The sequence below is a fragment of the Penaeus vannamei genome, chromosome 13, assembly GCF_042767895.1.
Source record: "Penaeus vannamei isolate JL-2024 chromosome 13, ASM4276789v1, whole genome shotgun sequence".
Lineage (NCBI taxonomy): Eukaryota > Metazoa > Arthropoda > Malacostraca > Decapoda > Penaeidae > Penaeus > Penaeus vannamei.
The window spans coordinates 36,345,485-36,354,928 of NC_091561.1; the positions used below are offsets into that span (position 1 = coordinate 36,345,485).

At 40.9% G+C, this 9,444-nt stretch overlaps 1 protein-coding gene across 1 annotated transcript in view; it reads left to right on the top strand.

Moving 5' to 3' along the window:
* The first annotated feature begins 216 nt into the window (after window positions 1–216).
* Window positions 217–9,444, top strand: part of LOC113812006 (B-cell lymphoma/leukemia 11A) — a 94,566-nt gene continuing 85,338 nt past the window's right edge. Inside the window, exon 1 of the mRNA XM_070129199.1 lies at window positions 217–904. Within this exon, the coding sequence (XP_069985300.1) occupies window positions 775–904 (130 nt within the window). The 5' untranslated portion in view covers window positions 217–774. The remainder of the gene's footprint in view (window positions 905–9,444) is intronic.

The following is a 9,444-nucleotide window of genomic DNA, read 5'->3' on the forward strand; positions in this document are numbered from 1 at the left end:
AGAAGAGAGATATATATTTTTTTTAAGTTTCCCTAATTTTTTATTTTCTTCTTCTAAATCATTTGGTTCCGAAGAAAATATTTACGAGAGACTGTTTCCGCGACGAAGAGACCGTGGTTCTGTTCTCCTCGCCCGAGACATGGGATAAGAAGAGAAGTTCCGCCAGAGATATTACTCCAAAAATTCTATTTATTTTCTCCCCGTCGCCAGCCGTTCTTATCGTTGCTCAAGTTGTTGCTTGAAAAAAAAAGAAACGATGAGAGAAAAACGACTTCCGGCGACTTTTGAAAAGAGGAAAAAATAGAAAAGTTTATTGTTTTTTTGGAAAACATGATCTGATTAAGAGAGAGAGAGAGAGAAGGAAAAAAATAAGATTGTTTTTTTTTTTACTAAGAAATAAACATCACAGCTGACAACTTGGTTTGTTTATTTTGTTTGGTTTTATCTTTTGGTTTGTGACCAGTGAAGTTAACTCTCCCTCTTGAAGAAAGGGAGAGATCTTGAAGAAAAGGAAAAAAGGGGGAAAAGAAAATAACCAAAAGAGAGAGGCAAGAAAAAGTGTTCTCTCCGAAGGAGGTGTAGACGAAGGAGTAGAAAAAAAAAGAAAACAGAAAAAAAAACAAGAACACGAATCCCAAAAAACAAAAGAACCCCCCACCACCCCCTCCAAAAATAAAACACAAACCCATACAAAAATAACACAGGGGACAAAAGCGTGTGTGTTAGGTCGGGTATGTTATCAGAAGTACAGCCTTGTCACAGCCTACCTCCTGTATGAAACTCCGAAATCCCGAGTCGCAGAAAATGGAAGTGCTGTATCCGGGAAACCTAGCTCTCCTGAGCATGTTCCTCAAGAATCCTGACAACGAGAAAGATGAAATCAAGAAAGATGAAAGAAAGAAAGGTAAGTTTCTTATTTGTATCTTATTTTTATTTTCATTATTGTTGTTATTATTAGTTTTTAAAAGGGATTTCTTTTCCCATTTTTTTTCTTGCGAAGTTGGTTGTTGTTTTGAAAGGTTGTTGTTCGGTTGTGTTGCTGTTTTCTCCTTTCTTCTTCGGTGTTCTTTGTTGTCTTGCTTCTCTTCTTGGTTTATTCGATTTTTGCTTCTTGGGTTGCCGTGTTTTGCGCGATTTCTCCCTCCCCCCCTTTTTCGTTTGTTTACTTATCGGCTCTGTCGTATGTCGTGTGTTCTATGTTCTTTTTTTCATTGTGACGAAAAGGGGGTCTAGAGAGAAAGAAGGGGAAAAGAGGAAAAGGGGGGGAAATAATTTTTCCTTTATCGGTTGTCCTCTTTCCCTCCCTTTTCGTCGACTTGTGCCTTCTCCCTCTTCTCCGTTCTTTCCTCTGCACCGCTCACGAATTTTATTAGTCTTTCTTATCCACACGTGTTTATTTCTTCTTTTTCTCTCTCTCTCTCCGTCTTCTCTCGGGTCAATTGCGTAGGAACGGAAGCTAATAATTTCGTTAATTCGTTTCGAGCTTTGCCTCTTTCGTCATCGCCAGATTTCGTGTTCTCGTGCTTCTTCCTCTTGTTCTTCTTGTTCTTCTCTCTCGTTATCGCCTCTTGTTTTCTGTCTCCTTTCATCTCTCTCTCTCTCTCCCTCTCTCTCTCTCTCTCTCTCTCTCTCTCTCTCTCTCTCTCTCTCTCTCTCTCTCTCTCTCTCTCTCTCTCTCTCTCTCTCCTAAGACCGCCCATGCCAGGGATCTGTGTAAGACAAGTCCCCGAAAGTGCGAAGAAAATCCCTTCATTGCTGCCGATGCCTTTGTACAGCAGCGGTGGTTGCAGTTCGTTTGTAAACAGTCATTTTCCTCTCATTAATATTCAGGTTTAAAGTGCGAATGATGTAGAAATCAGTGTCGTTGTTGTCGGTCTTGTTGTTATTATTGTTATTATAATTATTATTGTTGTTGTTATCATTATCATTGTTATTATTATTATTGTTATTGCTATCATTATCATTGCTGTTATTATTATTGTTGTTATTTTCGTTATCGTTATTATTATTATCATTATTATTATTATTATTATTATCATTTTATCACCATCATTATTATCGTCACCGCTTGTTGCTACTGTAGTAAATATTGCCAATGTTGTCTATGCTGTTGCACGAGTACTTGTTCAACTAGTAGCACGTGGTTCATTCAATAATATATCTTCATTCTGTGAAATACACACACACACACACACACACACACACACACACACACACACACACACACACAGCACACAGCACACACACACACACACACACACACACACACACACACACACACACACAGCACACAGCACACAGCACACACACACACACACACACACACACACACACACACACACATATATATATATATATATATATATTGTAACCTCGTTCACCATCGTTTCAATATAATCCCAACATATACAACGTACATGTCCGTGTCCGTTTTATCTCTCTCATTCAAGCCGAAAGAATGATAAGAATTATTGCAAGGAGTAGATCACACGTTATCAATGTTTGCAATAAAAATGTTAGATATAAGACTTTCTTTGGCTTGTATTGCATGTCCAGAAAGGAGAAGAACGTCTGAACGGCTAACACGACGTCGAGACGGAGAGAGAGAGAGGGGGAAGTAGAGGAAAGGTTTGATAATGAGAGGGTAGAGCAACAGATGATAAGGTAGAGAGTTGGGATGCGGGAAGGAGAGAAGAGAGGAAAGATAGGAAGGTGAATAGAATTGAATGAAATGCTAGAGATTGTTAGGAAATATGGAAAGCGACGGAGGATGATGAAGACAGGGAATATACAAGAAAGAAAAAGAGGAAGGAAGAATTAGATAGACAGATTGACAGAGAACGGGCAGCGACAACGAACAAGGGACAGACAAAAGCTGATAGGCGAGTGACAGGGAAAAAGGTCGAAATAAGCGAAAGAGAGAGAGGGAAAAAAGAAAAGAAAAAGAGAGAGAAAAGCCACGGAAGAAAGAGAACGAAAAAATTACACAAAGAGAACGAAAGAGAGAAATGTACTAGACCAAAAAAAAAACGAAACCAGAAAAGAAATGCAGATTGAGAAAACGAGAGAGAAAGAAAAGAAGTGAATGGGATCGGATTAAAAAAAAGAAAAAGCGATTAAAATAAAGCATTACAGGATCCCTCCTCCTCCATGACCCATCTTCCTTATACTTAGTCATCCTCCCATTATTTATTCTGCCTTCCCATCGGCGCGTGCGGGTCAGGCGAGGAAAGAACCGTTTTTGCACGTGCAGAGGGGGGTAGGGGGGGTGCGGGGGATGGGAGGGGGACAAGGGTAAGGCAGGGAGGGAGGGAGGGAGGGAGGGCGGGACGGAGGGAGGGTAGGGTGAGAGGGAGAGGGCAGGGAGGGTTAGGAGCTTGGAGAAAAAAAAGGGGAAATACGTAACACTCACGCGCGGCTCGTGTACGTGTTTTGTGTGCGTGTTTTGCGTGTGTGTGTGTACATTTGCGTTATAGATGCGTACATACTTGTATATAACAAGCGTCCTGTTTTCAACGCCTTCGCTCTTTTGATCACGCCCGAAAGAAAACATTCAGATGGTGTTTCTTCTTCTTCTTCTCTCTCTCTCTCTCTCTCTCTCTCTCTCTCTCTCTCTCTCTCTCTCTCTCTCTCTCTCTCTCTCTCTCTCTCTCTCCCTTCCTCCCTCCCTCCCTCCCTCCCTCCCTCCCTCCCTCCCCTTCCCTCCCTCCCTCCCTCCCTTCCTCCCTCCCTCACTCCTTCTCTCTCTCTCTCTCTCCATCCTATTCTTGCAAGACGTTTCCTTTCGGGAGAAAATGTGTACGCAGTCCTCGGCGGCTACAGAAGCCCGGGTGTAACAAACGTTTGTAATTCCTGCGAAGAGAATGTGTAAACAAAGAAGGGAGTTTCTTCCGCCGTCGCTATCCACTATCCGCTACCCGCTACCTCCTGTCTACTAGCTATTATCTGCTAGCTATTGGCCATTACCTCCTAGGCGTTATCTACTAGCCATTAGCCACTGCCCAGCGCCCACTAGCCATTGGCCGGTACCCGCTGCGGTGAAGTTTGTTTCGATTTTTGATTTCCTTCTGAAGGTCTTGAGTTTGTGTCGTCGTCGGAAGTTTAAAAAGACGAAAGGAGGAGGAGGAGGAGGAAGAGGAAGAAGAGAAGGAGGAGAAAGAGTCGGAGAAGGTAGAGGGAAAGAGAAGAGTAAAGGTAGAGATAGAGGTAGCGGAAGAGGAGGAGGAGGAGAAGAAGGAAGAGGAGGAGGAGGAGGAGGAGGAGGAAGAAGAGAAGGAGGAGAAAGAGTCGGAGAAGGTAGAGGTAAAGAGAAGAGTAAAGGTAGAGATAGAGGTAGCGGAAGAGGAGGAGGAGGAGAAGAAGGAAGAGGAGGAGGGGGAGGAAGATGAGGGGGAGGAGGAGAAGAAGGGAATCCTCCAGGTCTCATATGCTCTCCTTCCTCGAGGATTATTATATGGCTAAGCTTCGGTAAGGTTGTTAACTGTAGGGACAATTTGGCTTTATGCTCATTGGCGATGTCCCCCTCCTCTCTCTCATCTCCCTTCTCTTTTTCTTCTTCCTTCTCCTCCTCTCCTTCTTTTTCTTCCTCATTCTCTTACTACTCCTAGATTTTCTTCCTACTTATCCCCTCCTTTCTTCTTCCTCTTCCTCCTACTCCTCCTTTTCCCTTCCTCTTCCTCCTTCTCCCTTCCTCCTCCTCTTTTTCCTCCCTCCTCCTCCCTCGGCCTCCCCCCTCCCCCTCCTATACCCAATCCCACAAGCGCAATCAGTCGCATGGAAGCGAAGGGAGGGGGGCGGGGGAAGGGAATGGGATAGGGAGAGGATCGGGGAGGGGGTGGGAGGGGGAGGGTGGGGAGGCCCCCTAGTGAGAATCTCGTTAATTGTTGCTTATTTCCGACCCGAAGGCTGGGGGGTGCGGGTGGAAGGAGGGAAGAGGGAAGGGTCAAGATGAAGACGAGAAGGAGGAAAAGGGAAAGAGAGAGAGAGAGAGTGAGAGAGAGAGAAAGAAATACTACGAAAGAAAGAAAAGATCCGAAAAAAACACTCCACGAGGAAGAAGAGAAAGAAGAAAAAAAAGAAGAAGCGGGAAAGAGTGAAGAAAAAAAAAGAAAAAAAAAGTATGTAAACTCTGGAATTAATTATCTTTAATTGCCGCTTTAAGAAGTCTTATGGAAAACACGTGTCTCTATTTTGAGCAAAGTGAAAATAAGAATAATAACACTGATGGGGGAAAAAAATAAGAAATGAAATTTAAAGAAGAAAAAAAAAGTAATAAACTTTGCAACGTTGATATCAAACTTTACGGTTGCATAACTAGCGTTGCACGATTCATAAGCATTCATTAGCAGGAAATGCAAGAAGTAAACGTGTGAAAAGAGGGGGGGAAGGGGAGGAGGGGAGGGGAGAAGGGACAGAGGGAGGAAGGGGAGGTAGGAAGAAAATCTTAAAAGCGATTGAAATAATATCACACTTTATCGTATTAAAATCATGATTTAAAAAAAAGTTTTTCTTCTTCTTTCTGTCCATATACGGAATTGTTGATGATGATCGGTTCTTCTCTCTTCTTCTTGTTCTTATTATTATTCTTCGTTTCATTAATTTCAGTGTCTCAAGGTTGTTTCGGAAAGTTTTTTGTTTTTTTGTTCTTTACTCGAAAGGTGTTAATTAAAAGCTAAGAATAGAACAGTAAGAATGATAATGAGAAGAGGAGGAAGCGAACGCGAAAGAACCAAGAAAGAGAAAGAGGAAGATAAGACGATAAAGAAGGAGAATAGGAAGAAAAATCGCAATTTGAGAATAAGAAGACTGTGAAAGAGACGAGAGACGATAAAATAAAGAATAGATACAACGATACTTTGAATAAGATAAATTTGCGAAGGGGAAATAGAAAGCAAAAGATAATAATGATCCGCCAAGCACGCACACACACACACACACACACACACACACACACACACACACACACACACACACACACACACACACACACACACACACACACACACACGCTCAAACACAAACACACACACACACACACGTACAGACGGCGTACACACACATATATATGACGCCAATTACAGCCACGCCAAAATATGCCATTCCCATTCCCAACATTTCGGGAATCGGAGCGACCCGAGTCCTATCGGGAATGACCCCTCAATTCCCGTCCGAATTTCCCCTCAGAAGGAAACGAGGGGAGGGGGTCAGGGGCGGGGGAGGGGGGGAGGGGGGTCGGCACCGGATGACCCCTTAGGCAGAATTAATGCGCTTGTATGGGTGGTTGTATGACCGCTGTTGGATTGGTCATTTGTGATATGGGGAGTGGGGGGGGGGAGGGAGGGAGGGAGGGAGGGAGGGAGGGAGAGAGAGAGAGAGAAAGAGAGAGAGAGAGAGAGAGAGAGATTTTTTTTTCCATAGATGATATTCTGGCTTGCTTGTGGCGGTAGGTATGTTTATTATATTCTCTCTTTCTCTCTCTCTCTTATTCTTATTTACATACATTCCCTTACATTATCACCACCACTTAGTTATATTATATAAAGCTAAACATTAGATTCAAAATACACGAAGCATTTTGCGACCCGCGGGAAATGGCAAAGGAGGCAGTGAAACTCTACGGGAGATGCACGCCACGTTTTCTGTTGTGCGCTCTCTCTCTCTCTCTCTCTCTCTCTCTCTCTCTCTCTCTCTCTCTCTCTCTCTCTCTCTCTCTCTCTCTCTCTCTCTCTCTCTCTCTCTCCGTTTTTCTTATTTTTTGCCTTATCCTATCTCTCTTTTACCTCAATCTGTACGCATATTGACTTGAAATTGTTCAAAAGACAGATACACCTAAGCTACACCGCGCATGAATAACTAAATAAATACACACTGTTGCACATTTCCTTTTTCAACATGTAATATAGAATAAGACTAATAATACATAGAATAAGAGATATTTAAAAACCCGGAGCATCCAGTACTAACCTTATCCGTCAAAACCTTTTTCAAATTTCCCGCCCAAAATAGCGACATTGCAAGCGCGATTCCCTTTGCTTTCCTTTACTTACCGGCTCACCCCTTCGGCATTGCAAATTGTATTACTGACCGTATATACACGGAGCCTCGGTTTCCATTTCTAAAGCGAACGAAGCGGCGGCCGGACAAAGGGAAAGCCGGTAATGTTATTATGACCACTGAGAGCCAATCACAGACCGGGATTTAAGTGTACATTAAATTCCCGCCGAAATTATTGGCAGTTGGAGTTCGACCAATGAGATGGCGGGACTCGGGTCCATTAGGCGCCGAATTTTGGTGGAGGTATTTTTCTTTTTTTTCTTTTTTCTCCCTCTCTCCCTCTCTCTCTTTCTTTCTTTTTCTTTTCTTTGCCCTTTTTTCTCTTTTTGTCTTTGGATTTTTCTTTTTTCTTTTTCTTTTTTTTTCGTGGGTACTTTTTTTTTCCTTTTTGTTTTTTTGGCTTTGTACTTTTCTCGCTTTTCTTTTCTTTCATTTTTCCTTTTTCTTCTTTTCTTTTATGGGTACTTGGTCTTTTCATTTCCCAACTTTTTATATGTATATAGATACCTTTCAATTATTTTCCCATCTTTATTTAGCTCTTTTATATCTTTTGTCGGCTTTTTATTGTTATTTTATTACTATTCATTCTTCGTTGTACTATATACTTTTTTCGCTTTCCCCCTAAAATAATAATAATAAAAAATATGTCGTATTTTCTTTTTTTCTTCTTGATGAGGCGGGAATTCAAATTTAGCCGGAAAATAGAATAAAGGAGATTTGAAAATGAAAAAAAAAAGAAAAAAAAAATCTTGATGAGGCGGGAATTCGAATTTAGCCGAAAAATAGAATAAAGGAGATTTGAAAAAGAAAAAAAAAGAAATAATAATATAAAAAAGATACTGGAGGGAATATCGCACAGGACACAAATTCTCGCGGAAATGGATTCGCCGAAAAAACGAATTGCCGTTTTTTTGAAATTTCATTAATTCGGACAGAATGCATCGTTCTACGCGCCTATCTTTGATACCTTCTCTCTTCCCCGTTTTCCTCTTCCCTTCTTCTTCTTTTTCTTTTTCTTATCTTCTTCCCGTTTTGTCCGTCTTTCTTGTTTTCCTTCTCTTCCCATCCTTACCTCCCTTCTTTCATCCTTTCTCTCATCTCTTTTTTCTTCTCTTCGATCTCTCTTCACCCCCCTTCTTCCTCCTCTTTTCTCCCTCCTTCCTCCCTCATCCCGCCCATCTTCCCCTCTCCCTCCCTCCCCCCCCCCACCCCCTCCCCCTTCTCTCCGCTTACCTCCCCAAATAAAAAGAATGATAATGAATAAATAAAACAGAAAATAACGGAGAATAGACATAAAAGATTAGCATATTGCGAAAATTACGCAAGTCTTGAGATTAGCGAATCAAAGCGAAGATGGCGAGAATTTTTTCGATTCGTGAGCGGTTGTCGCCGATATAATGAAGGAATTATCGCTCTGTCTAGTATTATCCTGTTTATTCCATTTTATTGGGCGTTGATTGTGGTTGTTGGTGTTTATCATTATTATTGTTTTTATCATCATCATCATCATTAGTGGTAGTAGTAATATATTTATTATTATTATTATTATTATTATTATTATTTTATTATTATTATTATTATTATTATTATTATTATTATTATTATTATTATTATTATCATTATCATTATCATTATCATTATTATTATTATTATTATTATTATTATTATTATTATTATTATTATTATTATTATTATTATTATTATTATTATTATTATCATCATCATCATCATCATTATTGTTGTTATTATTATTGCTCTTATTATTATTGTTATCATAATTATTATTATGATGGTTACTACTATCATTATTATTGTTGTTGTTATTATGATTAGTGTTATTATTATTATTATTATCATTACGGAAGTATTATTGTTATACTAATATTACATTTATTATAATCATTACTATTATTATTGGTAGTTTTTATTATTGATATTTTTGTTTTTATTATTTTATAATAATTCTTATTATTAGTATTATTGGTATTAGATGCTGCTTCTATTTTCGTTCAGTATGTTTAGCGTTACATTGTTCAAAAAGTTCAGGTGAACAGATGTTCTTCTTCCCCCTCTCTCTTACCCCTCCCCTTCTCCCCTTCCCCTACCCCCACCCTTTCTCCCCTTCTCTCACCCCCAACCCCTTCTCTAAACCCCCTCCCCTCCCCTCTCCCCTTCTACCTCTCCCCACCCCTTCTCCCCTTCTCTCACCCCCTCTCCCCTTCCCTTACCCCCTCCCCTTTCTCCCTTTCCCTTACCCCCCTCTCCCCCCTCTTCCCCCCTCCCCTCCTAGTCGACACACACGCGCACACTTGTTTTGTGATATCTCGTCCTTTTTATCGTCGCAGGTGTGTTATAGACCAGACTCGAGGGAGGTGGGGGGTGCGGAGTGGG